Here is a 26,728-nt window from a genome sequence, read left to right as displayed (position 1 = left end):
CTATTTAGTTAGATATAAAAATGTAATAAATTAAAGATACTTTAATGTCTGCAACATTTTTTGTAGAAAGAAGATCTGCTCTAGGGATACCAAGATAATTATTAAGCATTTCCATATAAAGATAGGTTGTTTCCAAAGTGTGTTTTAGAGAACCCTAAAATTCCTTGGAAATTTATCAGGGGTTTCCCAATGTGAAGATCAGTTCTGGCAAGAAAGTTTTCCCGAAAGACTTAGCTTGCAATGGTCACCTGCAGGATAGAGTTGGATGTGTTCTAGATCACACTCTCAGTTCAAACTATAACTAGGGATTCCTAAGGATTTGTTTGATCCACATTTTTAAGTAAACTGATGTGATTCACACTTCCTGCACAAATACACAGATCTGAGAGCAGTTATCCTTCACTTTTTGCACTTCTCCAAATTTTGCAACGCAGTCTCAGTTCAAAATACCTACAAAATGCATATTTGTTAATGTTAAGATGGATACAAAAATGCATATTTGAGGATCAAATGCATATAAAAATGCTATTTTAGCATAAAATGTGTACAAAAATATGCACTTTGTGAAAAAATATGTTAAAAAATAATGCAAATTTTTTGCTTTTAAAATCACGGGTTGGTGCAGAAATGTGACAGAACGGATTTATGAATGAACACATACAAAACAGACCCAAACTGGAAACAGAATCTTCCATACATAGTTATAGTGAAGCCCAATTAACCTGACCAGTGCACGCCCCTCCCCCCGACACGATCTGAGTGTGCGCCTTAGAACATTTCCCATAATCCTCTGCAATATTCTGGGGTTTCTCAGCAGACAAATTAAAATGGAAAGGCTTTGCTAAAAGTTTGAAAATCACTGTTACTTTATTTTATATATACGTTAGTGAAAACACTATCCTATGTTGGTAAGCAACTGAGCCAAAAGCTAAATAATTATGACTTTTTTCCAACACAATAATCTGCTGTAAACATTTGATTCAACATAATTCTTGTAATTTCTTTTGCACTGAATCTTTCTAACTGATTAGCTTAATTATTGTATGTCATGCTTTTGATGTACTATACAGACATTTTTAGTTGACTGGCAGACTGGCAGAACTTCCCAAGACCTTCCCAGTGGCGTAGTGATACATTTTGAAGTGCTCGTGCTCATCATGACAGTCCCCATAGCCCAAGGAGAATCCAAAACTGAAGGCAGCTGTGTTGTTCCCTATCAACAAATCAGTTCTAGCAGTTTTCACCTCACCAGGAACAGGTCTTTTGTAGAGCTAATGGGTCTGAATTGCCCATTCAAGACCAAGCCACCCCACAATACTTTGCGCTACACCAGGGATAGCTTGCAACAATATACTGTTGCTGGGAAAATCCATTTCCACCCCCAGCTACTGTGAGGATCACAGCTAAGCTCAGAGGAAACAGGGAATTCTGAGCCAAGTGGGCAGATGTCATCACGTCCCTGCTAATAAAAAAGTGCTGGCGCTGCGTCCCTGCGAGCCCTGGCAACACTCACCACTGGACAGTCATCTGGAGACAGAAGACAATTATTTCAAATGTTGTAACAAGGAACTACATAATATTCCATGACATGAAATAATTATGGCAAGAGACTACAATTATTATTTTATCATGTTATTTATTTTTGGAATTGTCGGTACTTTTTTATTACGAAAATTATGAACTCTTGCAATATTGTTTAGTGGTATAAAATAAAATTGAAATAATATTAATTAAAAATGGATTGGGTCCTCTGGCCACTCTACTGCTCTATGCCTTCGAGGGCTTCACTTCTACATTGCAGGTATGGATATGCCACTGCCAGGACCACGGTCTTTGCTACTCCTATCCTGAAACTCCACTTACCCTGCTTACTGCATATTGAAGGGACAAATATGCCAGTGGCATTTACAAACCTTGTCACTCCACCATGTGACTGCCACATGCAATCCATAATCACAGCAGACTTTGGGATCTGCCCAGCTTTTCCATGTCTCATAGGCTTCAAGAAGGGAACATCCTTTCTGAGGTATTGCAAAGTCGATTATCATTGTGGTGCCTCCTGCTAGGGCAGCCTAAAAGAAAAAGAAAACAGTCATCATTTGGCCATGAAAGAACTATTCTGAGGTTCTCCAATGTACCTTTCAGGCTCTTATTATGTATCAAAGGTCTAAATACAAAATAATATTTTTCTTATTTCTGAATTCCTTTCATGGTATTTTGCTGAGATTTTTTTTCTTGTTTCCAATTTTTTAAAAAACAAACAAACAAACAAACAAAGAAACACCCAAATCCGTATCACCATAATACCTTTATTAGGCCAAATCAAAGGTCACAAAATACTGTGCAAGGTTACCTTTATTTTTCTGTATTGTATTTTGTGCATTATGTAACACCTCCAAATGTAACAGCTCCAACTGCATCCATTATGATAAATAAGATAGTGTAATGACTATCTTGAATAGTGTAATGACTATCTTGAATAGTGTAGTGGGTGGAAAAGAATCATTTTCTCATTTTAGGTAAGAGGCAAGAAATATTTTCAAACCAGCTATGCTGTCCAGGCATATAAAATACAAAGGATCTTTTGGGGGAAGATACATGTAGGGGCTTATTATATGGGCCTAGGGAGGAAGCAAATTTTGTAATGACCATGGCAAGCACTGGAAAGAAAGGTTGGAGAGAAGCAAACTAATGTGTGCTCTGCCCTCTGTGGATTCTGGGGCCTATATTGATCCTGCTGTGCAACTAGTACTGTCTGTGGTTTCATGCTGCCGCTTCCCAACCAATGCACTTGCAAACACATTGATTTCACAGTGTAGACATGGCCTTAGTGGCAGCAAACAGGAACATTAAGCACCTGCTCAGCTGAAGTACATTCCAAAGGCGTTCTGTGCATGAAACAATGTGAAACATAGGAAGCTGCCTAATATTGAGGCAAACCCTTGGTCCATCTAGCCCAGTGTTGTCAACTCTGACTGGCAATGGCTCTCCAGTGGGGATGCTGGAGAAATTCGAGACGACTACAGTGAGCTTGGATTTCTAAGAATCCAGCTTGCAGACTCAGCTGTGGAGCCACCCCCTCAGGCCGTGCAGAGTTTGTGGACTTTTGGATGGTTTTTTTTTTTTTTTTACTTTCCCGAAATTTACATATATAAATTCACAGGAAAATACGTAAATTTCTGCTGACAAAATGTTGAATGGAATGGGGAGCAACATGCTAAATGTTATGTACTAGGGTTGTTGTTGTTTATTCGCTCAGTCGCTTCCGACTCTTTATGACTTCATGGACGAGCCCATGCCAGAGCTTCCTGTTGGCCGTCGCCACCCCCAGCTCCCCCAAGGTCGAGTCCGTCACCTCCAGAATATCATCCATCCATCTTGCCCTTGGTTGGCCCCTCTGCCTTTTGCCTTCCACTCTCCCTAGCATCAGCATGTTCTCCAGGGTATCCTGTTGTACTAGGGTAGATTATGTAAATACTTATGTAAATAATTATTTACATATTTTTCCGCATGACGAAAAAAATATTCGTATCTGTCTGTGGGCAGACAATGGAACAAAAAGCACCTGACAATCCACGAAACACAGATGGAGGGGATTTTACACAGTCCGTACATCCCTACTCTCCAGAATGTCAGGCAGGAGTTTTTCCCGCCCTACCTGGAGATGCCGGGATCGAACCTGGGGCCTTCTGCACACTAAGCTCATGCTCAGTCGCTGAGCTATGGCCTCCTCGGTATTGAGACCAGGAAGACTTCTGGGTGTGTATGTGTGTGGACAGGTTAGAGGCTCTGTGCTGCAGCAAATATTTTGATTGGGAAAGTCTGCAGCATTTATGGATTGCTGAGCCTCACCAACCAGATGGTCTTGCAGAATGGGAAGAAGGGAGCCAGAAGCACCTTAGGCATGCAATTAAAGCAGAAACAGTTTCCCCAGTGCCTGCTAAGCTAGAAAAATAAATCTGTTTATCAGCAGAACAATAATGGAGGTGGAAGTGATGACTTTGAAATATGGCACCTGCAATACAGAAGAGCTTTGCTATAGAAACAAAAGCCCCTCAGGATGCTGAAGGATCCATCTGAAACTACTTGGGATATTTTTCTCCCTAGGCAGGGCAACAGGGTAAACTTCAGTGTGGAGGTGGTGTAACCTGCAGGTGACCCGAAAATTACTGAGGGCAGGGAAGGCTAGACAGCATGATAAGGAATACTAGAAAGCATGTTAAGGGACAAAAAACAGAGGCGAAGCAAATGAGATGCGATGGCAGATGATGCTCAGGGTTAATGGGTGCAGAGTAATGCACACTAATGAAATGGTCTGTTAGTTTGTTAGTGGCCTGCATCCCTTAGGGAAAAGGGCCTGTTAGTGGCCTGTTAGTGGCCTGCATCCCTTAGGGAAAAGCCACTGTGTTGGTGCTGAGTAGTCACTGAATTCATCTGATCAGACTAGGTAACATCATAGAACAAAAGAGGTGGAAATGCAGAAAACTGAAAAACGGACACTCAGATAAGTTAAAAGGTGACTGATAAGAGAGAGACTGACACACTTAAAATTATCTTTTTAAGCATTTCAGCTGCCGCCTTCATCAGTAATAAAACTGTTAAGGGTGCAATCCTATGTACATTTAGATAGAAAGAAGTCCTAGAACTCCCAGCACTACCATATTCTGTCTAAATAGGCATAAGATTGCACCCTAAATGTGTTAATAATTTTAAGCATCTCTCTACTTTGTCAGACACTTAAAAAAAACACCCTACAATTTTGATAATTGCAATATTACTTTCTCCAGCAAATACTGCAACAAGAAAGCAGCCATGGCAGCTCTGCGGAGAAGCTGCTGCCTGCCTGAGTAGGGTACAGGCCACGTGTGGAGAGCCATGGGCCCTGCAGTGAGACTGGGCCTAGCGTGGCTCTCCATGGAGGCTGCCAGCCCAAATGCCTCGCTCTGAGGGGCTCTTCCTCAGAACAAGACTTTGGTGGGGAGGTGGTCCTGGAGACTCCCTGTGTCACAGCATAAAGTTAGGTTGCAAAAATCACGTTTTTCCCTATTTTTTCCCCCCGAAGGACCATTTTTATTTTGTTTTTCCCCAAAACATGGAAAAATTTAACAACTTTGGATTATGAAGTATTTTAAGACTTTAAGACAAAGTGTTTATATATTGTTACGCAGCCTTTACCCCCCATTAATGATTTCTAAAAACTATGTAATAAGATTTTAGGGAAAGACTAGAGATGTAAAATGTCTGGAAATAATAAAGCCACAGGGAAAAGGATTTTTAATCCTCTCTGTAAGATTCCCAGCAGTTATTTCTTCTATTCTTTATTACAAATTATTGATCTAATGTATCTTTTACTGATAGACATTTAGGGAGCAATTCTATGGCCACGTGACACTATCTAGAGGGCCATAGGATTTTTGGGTTTCTGGGAACTGAGCTTGGAGCCAGGGCTCTGAGCTTGGTTGCCAGAAATTGTGCTCCATGCCCCCTCCCTGGCCTCTTCGTAGCAGGCACGGTTCTCTCTGTGCCAGCTGCTTCTCCAGGCTCAGAAACGGAGCACAGAGAGGGAGAAAAGGGGGCGGTCCCAGGGAGGAGCCCCCAGAAGCCCCTTTACAATGCTTCCCATGCGCTGTGCAGCTTCCCCCCTCCCATTCTGACATCCCTGGTTAGATGCATGAAATCACGCGTCTACTCGAAAATACAGGGTGGCTGGAGCATGGAGGACTGGATCACCTCCACACTGCTGTTGCCCTGCATAAGATACTCACCAGCCTGCAAGTTCAGAGCTGGCAACTATCTTCATAGGATTTCACCCTTAGGGATGCTCCAAGTCATGCTCAGCTTCCCCATCTGAGTAGAGTCACTATATCATAATATGGAAGAAAATGTGCATTCTTGAGAGTTTCGGTTTTGTTCTACAGAGTCTGGTATTTCTGGGCTTCTTCTGGTTAGATGCTGTAGTAGTCAATTAATGTAGTTTTAATCTACAACCCACATGTGAAAAGAACTCCGTGGTTTACCCTGTCATTGTCACCAGATGTGACAAAACAGCAAATGGATTATCCCACCTATGCATCTCTTTTTAACATTAACGTTGAGGACTGGGTCTATAGAACTCACCATCTCCGTTTTAATAAAGTTCACAATTAGACCTCACCACTAGGGAATGTTGCCTCAACTCTAAAACCTTTTTAACTGCTGCTACTAGAACAAACCCTCTCTACCTAAAAGAAACTTAGTAGCCTGGCTCCTATGGCATAGGCATGGGACTGACATTGCCAAACTTACACTAGAGACCACCTTTCAAAATGGATAAAAAAAATAAGATGTGGGTTATCCCACCTATGGGTTTTTTTAAAAATTCTTGTGCAACTTGACGAGGCATCAGCAAGGGCAGACACATCTGTAGAGGAAAACCACCAGAAGACTATTGTCTATCGAGGAGATAGGGATGGTGTGCCACAGTTGTTCCTTCTATTCCCATGTCTCCTGGAAGACTTAAAACTTAGGCCTCCTTAAGGCCTTTAGTGTGAACTTCACTTTTCAGAGTTGGTTGCAAGTGGGGATGGCACGGCCTTCAAATGAGGGAGGAGAACATGAACGATGGGACGGCCTTGGAATGCGGGAGGGTACCATCTGGCTATTGTCCACCCGCTTCGCCTAATCTTTTGAGTGGTACAGATATGACATACATCATCAGGGGGCTTAAGCACAACAGGTGTGACTAATTAAGGTGCTGTCCTAAGCGGCATGTAGCACTCAAGAGATTAAGGTATAAAAAAGCCCTGCAGTTTGCCCAAAGGGAGCTTCGATGCAGGCCTGACTGGGAAGGCGCTGCATGCTGGCCGCAGACTGGGGTCTCCTCGTTGTCGTCCCTGGGGCTCCCGACAACTGATTGAGGACTGATTGCTTGGTATTGTATATTCTTCTGGATATCCTTTTGCCTGCTTTAAATAAAACCCTTTGACTTCAACTCACTTGTGTGCTTATTGCTCCTGAATCCAAAAAGAGCCTTTGCTTTTGGCAAGACAGCACCCTGTTGGATTCTGCCCATAAAGGGTGCCTTATGTTCCTAAAGCGGCCTTCTCCAATCTGATGCCCGCCAGATGTTTTGGACTACCCTGCTCAGCATTCCTGACCACTGGCCATGCTGCCTGAGGCTGATAGGAGCTGAAGTCCAAAATATCTAGAGGGCATCACGTTGGGGAAGACTGTCCTAGAGCAACAAAGTGACTTTGGGTCTGTAAAGAGCTCTAAAATATAAGTATTGCTTATTTTTCAATTTTGTCCAAAATATCCATTCTTTTCTGGAAAAAAATGATTTTTTTTTATGGCTTCAAAATTTCTGGAAATTTTAATCTCTGCTCTGGTGAACCTTATGCTGACCAGTGTCAGTGCTTACCAGTGGGGGTGGGGAAGAGTGTTGGACCTTCAGGAAGCACACGTTACCTATCCAGCCTTTCAATTAGGAATGGGAGGGGAGACTTGGGGCTCCTTCACACAGAGCTTTTATCCTGCGATTGAGGTTGCTCCTTCACGGAAGTTTGCTGGCTCTTTACATGACGCAGAGATCATTCAAGGCATCTCCTGCACTAAATGCCCTTTGCTCCATTTTTAAATAGATCGTAGATAATGAGCTATCAAATTACCCCGTTATGTTCCACTTCAGTTTCCTCCATGAAAAGAGTTCAAGCAGCAAGAAGAGGAACAAAATCAATGAAAGATAATGGAAGACTCAGATACGGGGGGGGGGGGGGGGAGGAGGAAGCATGTGGAAAGGGAGTCAGTTGTGATCCTGCATTTAAAACGGAAGCAGAAAGCCCCGTTTTAAATGCAGGATTTTAGGCTGGTGTAGAGATGCCCTTGGCAGGTGGGAGCAGCTGAAAAATGTGGATCTGTCTATTGGTCTTACATATCTTTGCTCCCAGTTTAGGGTAGGCGTGTAAGCAGTTGCTAAGGAATGAGGTTTCTCTGTCCTACTGCTGTTCCTGCAAGTGTTTTTGTTTCTTTGTTTTACAGTTGCAATTCTTCTGCAATGCTTTGTGGATTTCAAAGTAATATTCTTAAATGAGCATAGTCCAAGGGCTCCTGGATGTTTAGTCAGCATAGCTTCGTAGGCCATGTTTATCAGTCTTGATGCACCTTTTCATACTGATTTGCTTTTGCTTTACAGTAAGGTTTTACTTACCCAAATCCAGTCCTTTGATGTCATGCAATCAACTACAAAAATGGTTTGTAAGCATTTTAAAGGAAACATGCAAGGGGATATCTACCCTTTTGCTGCCCTTATGCCCCACCACATCTTATTTTTTTAAAATACCTGAACAGAGAGATATACCACGCTTTTAATTATTAGACTAAAAGCAAACATCACTTCTGCAATAGGTATGACATGAAGTTGACCCCTCTGATCCTCCCTAGTGATTAAGTCTGCCTTTTTAATGATTTCCTACAGCAACACTTTACATCATATTATGTTTAGTATTGCATGGCCAACACTCATGGAGAAAGGGCCAAGAATTACCAATCTCCCACTTTGAGCTAAAAAACCTAGCTATTTTAAAGTCTACTAAACTGATTTGCCAGTTAAGCAGATTTCATTCCTTCTTTGAACAGCTGTAAATAATATTACTGAGTCTTCAAATAAGCTTTTCATGAACTGAAATTAGCAGATCAACCCACAGAACACTACATCTTGGTTCCTCTGTAAACTGATAAAAATAAGTTTTGCAAAACATCAGCTGCCGGATGAAAACTAACCTATTTGCAAACTTATTGCAACAAACTCTTTCTAAATGTGAACTGATAGCTGCAAAGCAAAGCTTTTTGCAAGATCTTTGCTCCTTGGCCAGCAAGCTAAGCATTCATGCCTTCTCAGAGGTCAGCTGTAAATCAATACAGATTTGAGTTTACAGATAGCAGTATAATACAATTTTGCATTTACATTTAGTTATAAGGAACAAAAGTAAAAACAAAGGTTTTGCTTTTAGTTCACATTTAGGAATATTATATGAGTAAATATAAATATTGTTCAGCACACTTTATACTTTCCCTGTTCTCTGATCAACAGAAAGTTTCAGGGAGCTTTTTAGAGTTGGCTCCTTTGTGAGAAATCACCAAACATTTGTAAGTCACAATCCAGTGCAGAATCAAGCATGCTTTGACCACTGGTTTCAAAGCCAAGCAGGTATGGTGTATCCAGCAGCCACCAGCCATAGAAAGTCACCAATATTAATTTAAGCAAGCATCTTAAGGACAGCAGTGTCTACTAAGGTAGATTTTTTAGCAATTAGCTAAAAAGGTGTAAAGGTAAAGGTGTCCCCAACCAGTCGTGTCTGACTCTAGGGTGTGGTGCTCATCTCCATTTCTAAGCCAAAGAGCCAGCGCTGTCCAAAGATCTTTCCGTGGTCATGTGGCCGGCATGACTGAACACTGAGGTGCATGGAACGCTGTTACCTTTCCTGCCGAAGCGGTCTCTATTTATCTACTTGCAATTTCTTGCTTTCGAACCGCTAGGTTGGCAGAAGCTGGGATTGAAGACGGGAGCTCACTCCGTCACGCAGCACTCAGGTCTCAAACTGCTGTCCTGCCAACCTTCCGGTCTGCAGTTCAGCGTCTTAACCACTAAGCCACTGCGGCCCCTAGCAATTAGCTGCACACACACAAAATAAGGTAATGTTGTTCGATTGGAAGTCTGGAAAGGAGAGGGTTAATGGAGCCAGAAGTACTGCCTCTCCACGAAGTTGCCAAGTAACTTCCTTTCATTTGGGAGATTGCTGGTCTACCTGAAATGGGGATACCTCTCTCCCCATCCCAACTAAGGACGATGCGATCTAGGTGTCTGTGTATAACAGAATAGACTGCAGTTTCAGACAGACACAGAGATCGGAGTTTAGGCTCGGTAAGCTAACAGCATTGGAGGGGGGGCTCTCTAGAGATCTGATATAGGAGCAGTGACCTTTGGCTGCCTTTTGGAGTGCTTAAGCTGCACCTCCAATTATGATCTATCTATGTATTTGTAAACAAAAACAACAATTACAAAAACACACACATAAGTCTCAAATGACCTCCTTCCAATGAAAACCAAATCTGGGTAAAAGTTGCACCCCTGGAATTTCTAACCACTCAGAGAAGTGGGGTGAGCATAACAGTAAACTTATTTGGAGGGCTGAAATGGTATCTATCTTGGAATGGCTGATGTCAAAGGTAGGTATGATTGGGCACCTGCCAAGGATACACCCCGGAAGGGCCCCACTGACAAGAACCCCCTGGACTTGCTCTTCCTCTTCACCACTGCCATCTGCTTGCTCACCTGCCTCTCACTTGTTCACCTGACAATAGTGGTACCGAGGAGGAGGAGCAGCAGATGCCACTGCCTACTTACTTACCAGGTCTCTACCTCTCAAGCAAGCAAGTGGTAGCAATGATGAGAAAGAGGATGAGGTAGACTAGAGGCTGGTTACAAAGGTGATGAGAAAATAGACTCACAGACACAGAGGGAGGGGAGCCATTGTGGGTGTCCTGTCCGAGGGCCCTCAAAAACCTAGAGCTGGCACTGTATCTTGGTTTTCTTGGCTTCATTTTAATCACGGGTCAAGTTATGAAGGACAAAGTGAAAATGCCATTATCCCAGGAAACAAGCTACCTCCTTTCTGATCTGCCTATTGCTTTGCAGCACTTGCAGACTGATTTGCAATTATGTAAATGATATATTTATGCATAATGCAATCATGCCATTAGATGTCCCACAGTGTACTTTACTGTTATATAAGGGGTTAAATTAATAAAGATAATTATGTGATTTAATGGGTTAAAACTGCAACACCGTACTCTATGAAATAGATGACATAATTGCACAGTGCATACAAATAGTGGACTTGAACCTTTGTATAGCTTCTGTCAAAGACTGGCTGACCCTGGAATAAGTTTGCCAGCTGGCTAACCTTTCACTGGCTTTGCTAGCTATAGGGTTTTTTTGTTGGTTTATAAAAAAAATGTCAAATCCTACTTAATTTTAAATGGATTGTTCCCTTACAGTAAAGGTTAGTAACCTTACCCCCAGAATGACCTAAATATCGAAGACTGATTTCCCAGCGCTCAAGAAGAGATTAGACCTGTTTAAGCCAACATGCGATGGAGAGTCTGCTCTTGGCCCTCTGTGATCAGTCATAATACTGAACGGAACAGCCCTCTTCACACCAGCACATAGGCGCTTGCTTCTTATGGTCCTAGCTCCATATTGTCTACACTGATTGGCAGAAGCTCTTCAGGGTTTCAGACAGAAGTCTTTCCTAGCTCTACCTGGAGATACCAGGGATTGAATCAAGGCCATTTTGCATGGAAAGCAAGTGCTCTAACCACTAAGCTGTGCCCCTTCTTCAGGGATGGCAAAAAGGGTAGGTATGGTTGGGCACCTGCCAAGGGCTCACACCCCATCAGGGGTTCATTGATAAGAACCCCCTACCTTAAAAGAGATGCAAAGGCAATCCAAGCCCCTCTTGCAAAACAAGACTATATAGTACCCTGTAATCAGCCTGTGCAATTCGTGTGAGACTGTTTCACAAGCAGAAGGGTGGTGCACTGCTTAGGTTAGACCTGCAGATGGAAATAAGTGGGATCCTTCTTCCTTGCTAATCTTCTGCTACCTTTACATTCCAGACCTTTGGATACTGGGACTTGCAGAGCTGGCCTAAGGTCTTTTGCTGCAGAGCGTAATCCCAGAGGTGCACTCCAGGAACTCTTGCAGTCATGAACGACCCTCCTACTGCATCTCAGAATCCTCAACACATCAGTGAACATCATCCAGGGATGTACATCTCAGGTTGCACATTGCATCCTTCACATCCCTAGAAAACATTCCTGCCCCAGCTGACAGCTTCTACTGCTCCGTCAATTGAGCCAATTACTGCCAGATGATGTGCTGACAGCTACTAGGTTACACAGCTTTAAACGGGGATTAGACAAAATCCCATGGTCTATTAATGGCTAGTAGCTATGATCAGAAGCAGTATACCTCTGAATACTAGTTGCTTAGGAGAACCAATGGGAAAGGGCTATTACCTTTATGACCTGCCTCTGGGCTTCCTGGAGACATATGGTTCGTTACTCTGAAAAACTGAACGTTAGTCTAGGTGAACTTTTAGTCTGATCCATCAGGTCTCTTTGAAGTGCCTATACCATTACGCAGGGGAAAAAGTATAGAGTTGGGAGAGTTGGGTTGTCTATGTGCATTCAGAGTAGATCTTCTGAATGGAAGTTTAGGTTTTGTACAACCTAAAAATTGTACAAAATATTTTGCAGATTTACAACGAAATCAATATAGGAATGTTTCATTTAGCTTGTTTAAGAAGATGAAGACCTACATAAAGCAGGACTGAATATTTCAGTTCTTGATATTCTCTCTCTCTGTCCCTCTCCCTCCCTCTCCGTGTGTGTGTGCGTGTGTGTGTTCCAAATGAATAGGATCCAAAGTAAATTTATTGATCTAAGTTTCTCAAGATGTTGGGTCCACTCATTATCCCAGCCAATCTACTTAAAAAAGCAGATGCAGCAATTCTGCCCTGTGTGTCAAGACTGGTATATCAATCCATTATAAAATATTTTTTGAAAGCTTTGGTGCTCCTCGAATTCCCATAGAAAATTATTCAAACGACTCTGACAATGTACCTTGTAGTGGAATAGTTTTTCAGCCTACCCTGTATAGAAAATCAATCTGAGGTTAAGTACATACAGGGGAAACAAAAATTAAAAACAACTTTTGGTTTCATCCAAAAGGGGAAAAAATATATGCAAAGCCATGCTTTTAGGGAGGATAAAACTGGAGAGGGAAATTATTGTAAAGGAATGTACATCACCATCCAGCAAGTGGGGACTGGGGTTGGGGGAAGGCCTGAGGGGAAACTACTTACTCCTTGTCCTGTTGGTCTTTTCAGGGTCATCTCTAAACTGGGGGCAGGGGGGAAGAGGCAAACAAAGTACACTCTAATGTCCCTTCCTCCGTTGATGGGCATGCTTGCCTGTCAGTGATGATGGCTGGTGGTGGCAGCACTGGGTGGCTGAGGTTCATCATTTTAATTTTCCACAATTTGCTAGAGCAAGGCTACATCAGGGGTATTGTGATAAATTAAAATGATGCTCAGTGGACCATGCCAGAAATGGATGCCAGCTATCAATACTGTTTCTGGGTTTTCTGGTTAGGACTGCACCCTCCTAAAGCTGCTGTTCATTAAACAACAACAACAAAAAACACCGGGCAAAGGTACATGCAACTGTGTCACTTGTAGTTTGCTTCTTAGCTACCAATATTACAATATATCTGGCTGATGATATAAACGAGAAGAAAATAGCCAACAAAAGGGATATACACTTTGGCCCCAATGCTGCAGGCCTCTTGAATGGTTTTTAGAACGATTTGCTTCTACAGAAAAGGTGCAGAACCTCTTTCAGTCTGAGGGCCAAATTCCATTTTGGAGAGGCCCTTGGGCTGCATTCCAGTGGTGGGCAGAGCCAAAAATAGCAGCATATTTTTGCTTAAAGCTCTGACTAAGTAAACAGAAGGAGGTGAGCATCCAAAGTGAATCACAAAGAAGAGGAAGTGGTTCTCAGGATGCAAAACAGAATTTATTGTAAAAAGCCCAACGTGTTTCAGCCTTTTTTCTTATTTAGGCCTTCTTCAGGGGGTAAAGAAAAAAGCCTGCAGAATTCTTTCAGCAAAAGAGGGTCTCCTGTGTCAATCTACTGGCCAGCAGAGTCACCACTTTTTCTTTGTGATTTAAATCTCGGGGGGGTGGGGAGAGAAAGTTTAAAAACTGAATGCAGAATTTTAAAATTAGTATGCCAAACAGATGGCCCTAATTATTCTGTGGATGTTGCAGCAAAAGAAAACTGATTCAATCTTGTATTTATGATATTACGTTCTATGGGAGTTGAAAAAGAAGATGTATCAGTTATAATGCATACTGTTGGGAGATGTAGGAAAAATCAAGCAGACTTTAAACATATCTGGTGGGAAATTAAGAAGTTTGGGATTGATGTAATCAATGTCATCAACATGGTCATCAACAGGGTATAAGTTGCCAACAGACCCTACTGTTTTATTATTAGGTAGACTTTGAAAGCCAGTATCAAATAAATTACATTAAATGTTAGGGAATATGTAAATCACAATATTTTAGTGGCTAAGAATTGGAGGGAAAACCCCACCCTACCCCAATCATTAAATGACTGGAAAATAAGTATTAGGCAAAGAATCTTAATATTTATTTTTATTTATTTACAATATTTATATACCACTCTACATCAAAGATTTCGGAGCGGTGAGCAACAGATAAAATAATAAAACACGATATTAAAACAATTAAAATGTTTTAAAAGAAACAGATCCCAAACTTAATAAACTGCAGCTGGTCACTCAAGGAAGGCCTCTCAAAATAACAATGTCTTCAGGAGGCACCAAAAGCAATACAACATTGGTGCCTGCCTGCCCTCCAAAGGCAGGGAGTTCCACAGGAAGGGGGCCACCATGCTGAAGGCTCTTTTCCTGGTGGACTCCATCCAGGCCATAGGTCCATGTAGAACCACCAGTGACAGGGCAGGTTGGTAAAGAAGAAGGCTCTCTCAGGTATCCTGGTCCCAAGTTGTTTACAGCTTTGTACATTAGTACTAATATCTTAAACCTGGCCCAGTAGCAGATAGGCTGCCTGTGCAGTTCCCTCAGCAAAGGAGTTTCAAGATGGAAAGGGGCAGCTCCTGACACCAGCTCCAGATTCCGGACCAGCCTCAGGGGCAGCCCCACATAGAATGCATTGCAGTAATCCAGTCTTGAGGTTACTAATGCTTGTACCACCTTGGCCAGGGTATCCCTGTCCAGGAGAGGCAGTAGCTGGCGAACGAGCTGAAGCTGGTAAAAGGCACTCTGAGCCACTGTGGCCACTTGGGCCTCCGGAGACAGCATATAAGATAAAATAATATATAAGATAACCTATTATAAGAAATTGTGGAAAGGGCATGAGAGCAAAAAAGATTCCTTAGAATGTAGGTATTAATGTATTCACTATTGAAATCAGAGAACGAATTGTCAAAAGGTTGGTAAAGATATATTAAAATGAGTATAATTAAATACACTTGAGTGACAAATGACTTGCAATGGTTAGAACATTCCAATGGATGAAGAATTGTATTTTTTCTGTGAAGTTAGTTTTATCTGCTGCACTCTTCTGCCAGTTTGTAAACTTTTAGTGTTTATAATCAAAATTATTATTTTTTAAATGCACACAGATAATCCAGCATGCTTCTCTGGATTAGTGTTTACAGCTTATGTATATATATATAATTTGCTGACAGCATCTTGATGCCCTTAACAGCTGCCTGAGAAACAAACTGAACAGGTGCCGCTGTACCCATCACTATTACTACGCCTGAAAAAAGCTGCAACTGTTCAATTCCTGTCCATCAAGCAGTAATTAGGGGGGAGTCTCTTGACAGTAACAAAAATAAAATGCAACACTACCCCGCATAACAGTTTTTAAAGTTCTAGAATGAGGATGGCGAACTGCCAGGCTACAGTCCCTTTGCAACTGGCCCATGGTGTGCCCTCCTTGCCCTTTGGTGCCAAGCTTCCATTGCAGGGCTGTTAAATGTCTTTCAGACCAAGGGCCTAATTCTATTTTGGAGAAGCTCTCAGGGGCTACATTCCAGTGATGACCAAGGCTGAAGTCCACATTTTGGGAATAGGGAAACATTTTTCTCCCTCTCTCATAATATTAGAATCCATTGGGGTCATCCCATGAAGCTGATTGGTGCGAGATGCAGGACAGATAAAAGGAAGAAATTCTTCACACAGCACATAGTTAAACTGTGGAATTTGCTACCATAAGATGTAATGATGGCCACCAACTTGGATGGCTTTAAGAAGGGGTTAGACAAATTCCTGGAGAAGTCTCTCAACGGCTATTGGGGTTGAGGGCTATGTGCTACCTCCAGTACCAGAGGTGGTATGCCTATGTACACCAGTTGCTGGGGAACATGGGCAAGAGGGTGCTTTTGCACTCATGTCCTGCTTGTGGTTTCCTGGTCGACAGCTGGTTGGCCACTGTGTGAACAGAATGCTGGACTAGATGGACCCTTGGTCTGATCCAGCAGGGCGGTTATGTTCCTATGTAAAAGGGGCAGGGCCAAAATCATCAGCATATTTTAGCTTAAAGCTCTTAAGCTAGTAACGAAGAGAAAACTCTTTGGAAAAGACTCTGATGCTGGGAAAGACTGAAGGCAAAAGGAGAAGGGGACGGCAGAGGATGAGATGGCTAGATAGCATCACTGATGCAATGAATATGGACTTGAGCACGCTCCGGGAGAGAGCGCAGGACAGGAAGGCCTAGCGTGCTATGGTCCATGGGGTCATGAAGAGTCGGACACGACTGAACGACTGAACAACAACAACAACAAGCCATAGGAAAGGCATCTCAGCCTTTTAGGATGGGGGAAAAACACACAAAGCTGGGAAACCACCAAATGACTGATGGCTGGGGAAAAGGGATCTCGCTCCTCTTCTTGCGGCTTTAAGTCTTTTCAGAGAGGAAACACAAACAGGGACAAACGGCATTTAGTGCAGGAGGGTCACGGCAGGGTCACTGTGTTATGTAAAGAGCCAGCAAACTTCCTTGAATGAGCAATTTCAATCGCAGGATAAGAGCTCTGTGTGATGAAGCCCAATGAGCTATCAAATTACCCTGTCGTGTTCCGCTTCAGTTTCTTCCGTGAAAAGACTTAAAGAGGCAAGAAGAGGAGCGAGATCAATGAAAGATAATGGAAGACTCAGATTCGGGGAGAAGGGGGTGGGGGAAAGGAAGCGCATGTAAGGGGAGTCCACTACGCCATTTGCGGCCGTAAAGCTCTTAGATTAAGCTAAATGCAGCCATAAATGGCTGCATTTAGCTTAAACTAAGGGCTTTACGGCCACAAATGGCGTCTGCTACACCATCTGCGTCCAGAGTCAGCCAGCAACACGGCATGGCAATGGTGGCCATATCGCTGGCACTCCAGAGCCGCTGGTGGGGAGGATCCGGCTGGGGAGGATGCTGCAGGCAGGCAGAGGTAAGGGATCCTTTCTGCCACGGACTCCGGACCTCACTGGGGTCCGTGGCAGAATTCTCTGACATCGCTAGTCCAACCCCTTTTAAAACCATCCAAACTGGTGTCCCTCGCTACATCCCGTGGTAGCCAATTCCATAGTTTAACTATGTGCTGTGTGAAGAAGTCCTTCCTTTTATCTGTCCTGCATCTCGCACCAATCAGCTTCATGGGATGACCCGGGTTCTAGTATTTTGAGAGAGGGAGAAAAATGTCTCCCTATCCACATTCTCCACACAATGCAAAATTTTGTACACCTCTATCATGTCTCCCCCTACCCTCCTTTTTTCCCAAGCTAAACAATCCCAGCTGTTGTAACCTTCCCTCATAGGGGAGATGCTCCAGCCCCTTGATCATTTTAGTTGCCCCTTTCTGCACTTTTTCCAGCTCTACAATATCTTTTTTTAGGTGTGGTGACCAGAACTGGACACAGTATTCCAAGTGTGTCCGCACCATAGATAGGGGCAGTATGATATTGGCAGTTTTATTCTCCGTTCCTTTTCTAATTATGCCTAACATGGAGTTTGCCTTTTTTTTTTTACTGCGGCCGCGCAATGGGCTGACATCTTCATTGCGCTGTCCACTGCAACCCCAAGATCTCTTTCCCAGTCGGCCACCGCTACCTCAGATCCCATCAGGCTATTCTTGAAGTTGGGATTTTCTGCTGCAGCGTGCATCACTTTACACTTGCTTACACTGATCTGCATTTGCCACTTGGGTGCCCATTCTCCCAGTTTGGAGAGATCCTTTTGGAGCTCTTCACAATCCCATTTTGTTTTAACCACCCCAAATAATTCGGTGTCATCCGCAAACTTGCCCACTTCACTGCTCACTCCTAATTCCGGATCATTTATGAACAGGCTAACAAGCAGCGGCCCCTAGACAGATCCCAGTGGGACCCCACTATTTACTTCCCTCCATTCCTACTCCCTGCTTTCTGTTCTTTAACCAGTTACTGATCCATAAGGGGGCCTCTCCTCTTTATTCCATGTCTGCTAAGTTTGCTCAGGAGTCTTTGGTGAGGGACTTAGTTAAAAGCCTTTTGGAAGTCCAAGTAAACAATGTCTACCGGATCACCCACGTCTACATGTTTACTGACACTTCGGAAACAACCAGCAGGAGTAACTATCGCCCAATCCGGGTGGGAGAGAGAAGCGCTGCTGTGGCTTTGCACGGCCCTGAAGCAGGGAGGTCCATCTACGCGAGGGAACCCGCACCTCTCCGCAGCAGCCGGCGGGCACCCCCAGCCGGTCAGCCCTCCGTGCCAGCGGAGCCCCCGGAGGTGCTTGGGACCCGGCGGCGGCGGCGAGGGAGGGGAACAGCCACGCAGTCCGCGAAGAGTTACCTTCGTGCCTTGATAGAAGTCGTCTTTGGACTGCGTCCCCATGAAGGGGAACTGCATGTGCGTGTGAGGATCAATCCCGCCGGGCAGAACCAGCATGTTGGCGGCTTCTATCACCTGGACCCCAGCGAGGGGGGCGGGCTGGAGGTGCGGCCCCACCGCCCGCACGACTCCATCCTCCACGTACACATCGGCCACTTGCGAGGAGTCCTCGTTCACCACTCGCCCGCCTCTGATCAGAACTTTCCGCATGGCGGCCCCTTTCTCGCCCGCCTCAGCCCTAAGCGTTTCTGGAAGCCCTTTCTGGTGGGAAGGCAGGCTGCGCTTTCGGCGCGGCGGCGGCGGCGGCGCTTTCGAGGTTCCCTCCCACAGACTTTAGACCTGCCCTGCAGTCACGTGTAACACCGCCTGCTGGAGGCGGCGAGTTCGAGCGATTACCCCCCGCCCCCGGCTGTGCGCGCGCGCTTTTAGGGACTCCGTACCCCGCCCCGCTCCCCTGGAAGCGGCTGCTTCTCCACGCTGGCAGTATCTCTCCTGCGACTAAGTGGTGGCGGTGGGATATATTATTATTTCAACAGGAGCCAGAGGGGGGTTGGGAAAGAATACAATACCCGGAAAGTAGATCACCTTCTCAGCAGTACAGCAGCATTCCTAATACCTTCCCAAACATAGCTTATTTTTATGCATGGGAAACCCATAGCTTCCTTTGGTAATAGTATCTCGTTTTCCTTATAGCCCCTTCCCCCCCCCCCCAAAAAAACCCTTGCCATCTGCAGGATTAAGAGAATTATTTAAAAATAAAAATTGCTTAACACATCGCAGGGTTTTATTCGCTAGGTAGCCTCAATTTCGTATGCCTCGGTGTACAAACAACGGGGCTGGTGAAAGCGGCTTCTCAAGAGTCTTGAAATAAAACAAGACTGCAATCCTACGAGCTTAGCTTACTCGCCAGCAAACATGGATTACTGTTTCAGTAATGGATTACTGAATTTAGAGGGGCTTGCTCTCGGGCAAACGTGTTGAGGATTGCGCTGCACAGCCCCAGGACTGTAGGTGTACAACTGCATTCAATGGGACTAACGTCCAAGTGTGCGTAGAGTTGCAGACTTGAAAACACACACATTCAGACCATTTGTTGCCGCGTCTCTTTGAAAACTGAGCAGCTGTACATATAAAAATGTCAGTGTAGATTTACGGAGACCCTGTGCTCTATAGTTCACTAACAGCGTCTAGAAATCGAAGTACTTTTCAGTGGGGATCTGTTTCCGAAAACAACGGTCTCAGTTTCCACATTATTAAACGGATCCTCCTTGTAAAAGTTTTGTCTTTTTGGATTGAGGTACATAAAAGTCAACAGCACCTTGCAGCCCAAAGCTTGTTTTTAATCAGTATCCACCGATTTCGGATTTGTTGTTCAGTCGTGTCCGACTCTTCGTGACCCCATGGACCATAGCATGCCAGGCCTTCCTAGTTCGGATTTACTTCGCAGTAATTGCAGCCTTAGGTAGCAATGGTGTGCCTGTTTAGACAGAAAAAGTCCTACAGTCATCCTAGGGCTTGTAGGACTTTTTTCTGTCTACACATGGATTGGTTGAATGCCCACGCCCTTGGTTGAATTCTCACGTATATTTTACTTGGGAACAAGTCCACTCAACTCAGTAGGAATTACTTCTGAGTAAACATGTACAGGATTGCACTGTTAATATGTCTCCCTAAAATCAATGCTTAGCCCCTTAGGTGTTTTAATTTGTAGACCACCCAAAGAACTTTGTTTATTAGGTGGTTTAAAAAGTTATAAATAAAATAACATATTTAGCCTCGGTAAAAAAAAATAATACTTTCCTTTTCCAGTACGTGACTTCAAAGATAGTTGTCATGAAGGATCCCGAGACAAGGGTTGCTGTGCATTTTTAAAAATTAAAGATATAAAGTGAAACAGCTAAGATACACCCTACACGAAATAAATCACAGTGGAATAATGAAGGATAGAATTTGCTAAAACCCAAATAACTGAAATTATTTGGTGTCTACAGACAGCTGGTAAGCAGTCCGGGTGCAGTACCTTTTATACAAGCAAACATTTTATCTGTACCTACTGAGCAATCATCTTCTCATGAGTGAAACTTAGTGGGTTAAAAACAACACAGATATGCTATTTGCTGTTGACAGACATTTTGAAATTGTATTTAATTGAAACAAGTTTTATTTAAAATTGTTTATATTTAATATGATTTTATTAATATCTTTATATTGTTTTTATACTGTAAGCCATCCTGGGAAAACTATGACCTTGTCAGGTGGCTAAGAAATGGTTTGATTAAACCCATAATACTTTTCTTTAAGCTATGGCTTACCACACCCTTAGCAATGACATTTTATCCAATTCTTCTATTAGTGCCTTCCCAGCTGTAAGCTTAGCTATCATCTCATGCCTCTCCCCCAGCCTGTTAAAAGGAACATATCAGCAAGTCAGTGCAGAAACAAACTAAGAGTGAGCTGGGAAAGCCTAAGTTCAAATCTTTAGTCTTTGGCCATAAAGTCTCACCATGACCTTAGATCTTTTCTGTCTAAACATGCATAGGATTGCACCTTTTAAGGTTAATACCAACACTTTAAATGGAGCCTGGAGACAGATATATAGCTGGTGCAACTGATGCAAGATTGGTGTTAATATGAGTAGACTGCCCAGCTCCGCTAGATGGGAATTCAAATTTTTCCCCTGGCTGTGTGTCTGAAATAATTTGTAGCCAAAGCAATCTTTTCTTCTTGGTGCGGAGAAGACAGAACAGCTGCTGCATTGCCCTTAGGGTTTGAGTGGTGAGTGTGTTGGAGAAAGAGGAAGAACCATGCATCAGTGTTAACCCTCCTTTTCTCCCTTTTTTGAGCAAAGCAATTAATCTTGAGCTCAGATGGCACATGATAGAAAGTCAGAGGATTCAGGCTTGGCATAGCCATTTTTAAGATTGATGTCATAAGATAATTTATGAAGAGAGGGAAGAGCTGCTTTGTTGGGTCTAAAAGCCTTTAATTACTGACTATGAATATTTGTGCAAAGACGGGCATGATAAAGGACAAAGAAGGCAGGGACCTAACAGAAGCAGATGAGATTAAGAAGAGGTGGAAAGAATACACAGAAGAACTATACAGGAAAGATCTGAATGTCCCTGATAGCCATGATAGTGCGGTCACTGAACTTGAGCCGGACATCCTAGAGAGTGAAGTCAAGTGGGCCTTAGGAAGCATTAGTAACAACAAAGCTAGCGGAGATGACAGTATTCCAGCCGAGCTATTTAAAATCCTAAAAGATGATGCTGTTAAAGTGCTGCATTCAATATGTCAACAAATTTGGAACACTCAACAGTGGCCACAAGACTGGAAAAGGTCAGTTTACATTCCAATTCCAAAGAAGGGCAACGCCAAAGAGTGTTCAAACTACCGCACAATTGCGCTCATTTCACATGCCAGCAAGGTGATGCTCAAAATCCTACAAGATAGGCTTCAGCAGTATGCGAACCGAGAACTACCGGAAGTACAAGCTGGGTTTCGAAGAGGCAGAGGAACTAGAGATCAAATCGCCAACATTCGCTGCATCATGGAGAAAGCAAGAGAATTCCAGAAAAACGTCTATTTCTGCTTCATTGACTACGCTAAAGCCTTTGTGTGGATCACAACAAACTGTGGCAAATTCTTAAAGTGATGGGAGTACCAGACCTCCTTACCTGTCTCCTGAGAAACCTGTACGAGGGTCAAGAAGCAACAGTAAGAACCAGACATGAAACAACCGATTGGTTCAAAATTGGGAAAGGAGTACGACAAGGCTGCATATTGTCACCCTGCTTATTTAACTTATATGCAGAGTACATCATGAGAAATGCCGGGTTGGATGAATCACAGGTCGGAATTAAGATTGCTGGGAGAATTCTCAACAACCTCCGATATGCAGACGATACCACCCTAATGGCAGAAAGCGAAGAGGATCTAAAGAGCCTCTTGTTGAGGGTGAAAGAGAAGAGTGCAAAAGCTGGTTTGAAACTCAACATTAAAAAAACTAAGATCATGGCATCTGGCCCCATCTCTTCCTGGCATATAGAAGGGGAAGAAATGGAAGCAGTGACAGATTTTACTTTCTTGGGCTCCAAGATCACCGCAGACGGTGACTGTAGCCATGAAATTAAAAGACGCTTGCTCCTTGGGAGGAAAGCTATGGCCAAACTAGACAGCATAGTAAGAAGCAGAGACATCACCTTGCCGACAAAGGTCCGTCTAATCAAAGCTTTGGTTTTCCCAGTAGTAATGTATGGCTGTGAGAGCTGGACTATAAGGAAGGCTGAGCGCCGAAGAATTGATGCTTTCGAACTGTGGTGCTGGAGAAGACTCTTACGAGTCCCCTGGACTGCAAGGAGGTCAAATCAGTCCATCCTAAAGGAAATCAACCCTGAGTGCTCATTGGAAGGACAGATAATGAAGCTGAAGCTCCAATATTTTGGCCACCTAATGCGAAGAGAAAACTCCCTGGAAAAGACCCTGATGCTGGGAAAGACTGAAGGCAAAAGGAGAAGTGGACGGCAGAGGATGAGATGGCTAGATAGCATCACGGATGCAATGAATATGAACTTGAGCACGCTCCAGGAGAGAGCGCAGGACAGGAAGGCCTGGCGTGCTATGGTTCATGGGGTCACGAAGAGTCGGACACGACTAAATGACTGAACAACAACAAATGAATATTCCCTCCTGTCAGCATCACACACCTGCACTAAACCGTATGGGACTAGGATACTTGAAGGATAGCCTCCTCCTGTCTGATCCTTCCCACCCACTAAATTATGCACCAGATGTGCCTCTGAAAGTGGTAAGACAGCTAGCGGGAAGACTGGTTGGGATGTGAGATGAGCTTTCCTGTTGTGGCACCCAGGGGTTATGGAAATCCCTGCAAGAGAGCCCCCCCATCTCTTAACCTGGTAATTGCCTAGCCTTTTCAGTTATTTTGTCTTCCCTGTTGTGTATGCTTTGGTGGTGGTTGTTTTTTATCCTGCTTCTGCTTTTATTATATTTAACTGATTTATTGTACTTTAATTTGTTGCATTGTGAGCCACTTTGGGGGTCCTTTTTTAGGTCTGGAAGCTGAATGCAAATATTTGACATTTCTGGGCATTATGAGCATTGCTCTTTTCTGGTTTACTTCTATTTTGTCAAATCGTCCTTTTTCAGTTTTTTTTTCCTGGCACTGTTTCAGATTCTTTTTTGTTCATGGTTGGGGTGCCTCAAGGGTCCATCCTGGACCTCTTCTTTTTGATCTCTATACCCTTCTCTTGGGCTCCCTTATTTCTGATTGTGGTTTTCAGCATCATATGTATGCCGATGATACTTAGGTTTACCAGTCCTTTGACCAGCTTGGGGAGAGAGAATAGGCATCGGTGGGAGATTGTTTGCTACAGATTTCTTCATGGATGTCTACCCACCGCCTCAAGTTGAACATGGACAAAACTGAAATCTTGGTTTTCCTCCCTGATTTTCCTTCTTTTCCATGCTTACCTCCCTTTGCCTTCAAGGTATTCAGCTTGTCCCAGTCCCCCTTGCCAGGGACCTCGGGGTCCTGGTGGATGATCGTCTCTCGCTGTGTTCCTTTATTGAGAGCATAGTAAGGACTTGTAATTTCTACTTAATTAATATCCGCTGGATCCACAGGTTCCTGGCTCAGGCGACTGTGGACATTCTGGTTTGGGCCTTAGTGGTTTCATGCACTAAGACCATTGCAATAGTCTTCTAGCAGGCCTCCCTCTTTCCTCTCTCCATCCTTTAATCCTGGTTCAGAACAATGCTGTCAGGACTGTTCTGGACCTTCCCCATTTTGTTCATATCACCTGTTATTGTAGAGCCTTGCACTGGCTTCCATTGAAGGCCAGGGCTGTTTACAGGATTTTGGTCCTGGCCTTTAAGGCCCTAAGGTTGCATTACCCAGCCTATCTATCCTCTCTTCTGTCCTGGTATGTCCCAGGGTGGGCCACTAGATCCATGGGCCAAGCTGTTCTGACCCGCTCTACTTCACAGGTTGCGGTGTCCCAGTATTGCGCAGTCCAGGACCTTGTCCCGCAGCTGTGGAACTCGCTCCCCCTACCATTACGGTTAACTGGGAGTTTGGAGGTGTTTAAGAAAAGTTTGAAAACGTATCCTTTTGAGTAGGAGGGGGAGTGGTTGGTTGTTTCTGAAGTAAGGTATGCTGCTGGCTTTTATGTTTATTTGGGTTATTAAGACTATTGTTATAATATTGTATCTTTGAGTTAAGTTGTACTAGAATCATTGTAATTATGTATTTAAATTGTTGAGCTATTCTTTTATGTACAGCACTTTGTAACAAAGCATTTTATATATAATAATTTTTTTCAGAAATAATAAAAAAGCCTTGAGTGTTGGATGGGTTGGACAAAGAGGAAGAAGTGCTGTGTGACAACGTTAACCATTCTTTTCTACCTTTTTTTGTTGAGCAAAACAATAAATCTTGAGCGGAGTCAGGTTGGGTCAGGCCTGGCATAGCCATTTTTAAGATAGATGTCATAAGATAATTAATGAAAAGAGGGAAGAGCTGCTTTGTTGAGTCTTAAAGTCTGTAATTATTGACTGTCCATATTGCTTCCTGTCAACACTGCGCTGTTGACAGGAAGCAGGAATACAATACAGGAATGTATTCATGCCTCAGTCAGAGCTGGCTGATGGGTATCATACCACCCTGAGTTGGACTCATAAACCTTTTGGGGGGCAGTTACGGGATGTGTGTGTTCAAGCCAAGGGAAATGGAATGGCTGTGTGGAATGGGCATTATTCGGAGTTAGCAAAGTTGTGCAGGGGGGAGTTGCAAGGTTATATATCTTGGGTGCCTTCAAAGATGAACACAACACAAGAAATGACGATGTGCAACATGAGAAATAATGAACTTGAATCAGTTATGCTCAGCTTTACGGAAGATCAGCAGTGTATGAAGGAGAGAGTAACTCCTTATAGCTTGTGCTGCTTCTTACCTTTGAAGCCCTAAACCAGGGTGCAGAACCCCTCTCAGCCCAAGGTCTGAATTCAATTTTGGAGAAGCTCTCAGGGAGGTGGGGGGGGAGCACATTCCAGTGGTGGGTGGGGCTGAAGGCTAGATAGGTGGGGCCAAAGTACACAAAATGCCAGTATGTTTTAGCTTCAAGCTCTTCCTGCCAGTAAAAAGCTATAGGAGAAACATTTCAACCTTTTAGAATGGAGGAAAATGCACAAAAGCCAGAAAAGAGGCATGGCCTTCAGGGGAACCCCAAAGCATCAGATCTGGCCCCCAGGCCTAAGGCTCTACGCTTCTGCCCTAAAAGATATGGGACCAGGATACTTGAAGGATGGCCTTCTCCTGTGTGATCCGGCCCACCATTTTCTGCAGCAGATGTCCTGCTAGCTGTCTCACCACTTCCAGGGGCATAACTGGCTGGGGTGCAAGATGGGGCCTTTCTTGTAGTGGCACCCAGGGATTGTGGAACTCCCTGCAAGAGCGCCCCCCCCATCTCATAACTGTTGGGTGACCTGATAATTGCCTAGCCTTTTCGATTTGTTTCTCTCCCCTATTGTGTATGCTTTCTTTGTTTTGGGTTTTGTTTTTTAATCCTGCCCCTGGTTTTATTATATTTATTGTACTTTATTGCATTGTGAGCTGCTTTGGGGATCCTTTTTTAGGTCTGAAAGCTGAATGTGAATATCTTCAGAAATAATTTTTAAAAAACTTTAAATTAAAAAATAAATCAGTCCTGAAACACAAATGTCTTCAGAGTTGCTTTTACCAAGCTTTCTCCCTCTTGTCCACCATCCTACAGGGAGTGTACTGTAGAGGGGGCCATAGCTAAGAGACAGAGCATATGATTTGCCTGCAGAAGATCCCCAGTTCAATCCCTGTTATTTCCAGTTAAATGGTAGCAGGAGATAGGAAGCATCTAAACTGATCAAGGGGCTGGAGCAACTCGCCTATGAGGAAAGCCTACAACAGCTGGGATTGTTTAGCTTGAAGAAATGTTGAGTAAGGGGAGACATGATAGACATGTACAAAATTATGCATGGTGTGGAGAATGTGGATAGGGAGACACTTTTCCCCCTCTCATGATACTAGAACCCAGTGGGGTCATCCCATGAAGCCAGTTGGTGGGAGATTTGGGACAGATAAAAGGAAGGACTTCTTCACACAGCATGTAGTTAAAACAAAGGAATTAACTTCCACAAGATGTAGTTATGGCCACCACTTTGGACGGC

The 26,728-nt window shown here is 43.7% G+C and overlaps 2 protein-coding genes across 2 annotated transcripts in view; one reads left to right on the top strand and one right to left on the bottom strand.

Annotated features, from left to right (window-relative positions):
- The window catches only part of DPYS (dihydropyrimidinase), a 73,786-nt gene extending 54,926 nt beyond the window's left edge, over positions 1–18,860 (bottom strand). Inside the window, exons 1-2 of the mRNA XM_084848959.1 lie at positions 18,470–18,860; positions 1,914–2,072 (exon numbers count right to left, since the gene is read on the bottom strand). Of these exons, the coding sequence (XP_084705085.1) occupies positions 1,914–2,072; positions 18,470–18,718 (408 nt within the window). The 5' untranslated portion in view covers positions 18,719–18,860. The remainder of the gene's footprint in view (positions 1–1,913; positions 2,073–18,469) is intronic.
- The window catches only part of DCSTAMP (dendrocyte expressed seven transmembrane protein), a 105,356-nt gene extending 79,121 nt beyond the window's left edge, over positions 1–26,235 (top strand). The window contains exon 5 of the mRNA XM_084848965.1: positions 24,515–26,235. The gene's annotated coding sequence lies outside the window, so the exon portion shown is untranslated. The remainder of the gene's footprint in view (positions 1–24,514) is intronic.
- Positions 26,236–26,728: the final 493 nt, after the last annotated feature.

Source organism: Heloderma suspectum, chromosome 4 (genome assembly GCF_057233095.1).
Source record: "Heloderma suspectum isolate Gila_16-S chromosome 4, 16-S_ref, whole genome shotgun sequence".
Taxonomy (NCBI): Eukaryota; Metazoa; Chordata; class Lepidosauria; order Squamata; family Helodermatidae; genus Heloderma; species Heloderma suspectum.
The sequence above is the reverse complement of the archived record's forward strand: the minus strand, read 5'-3'. Positions and strand labels throughout refer to the sequence as shown.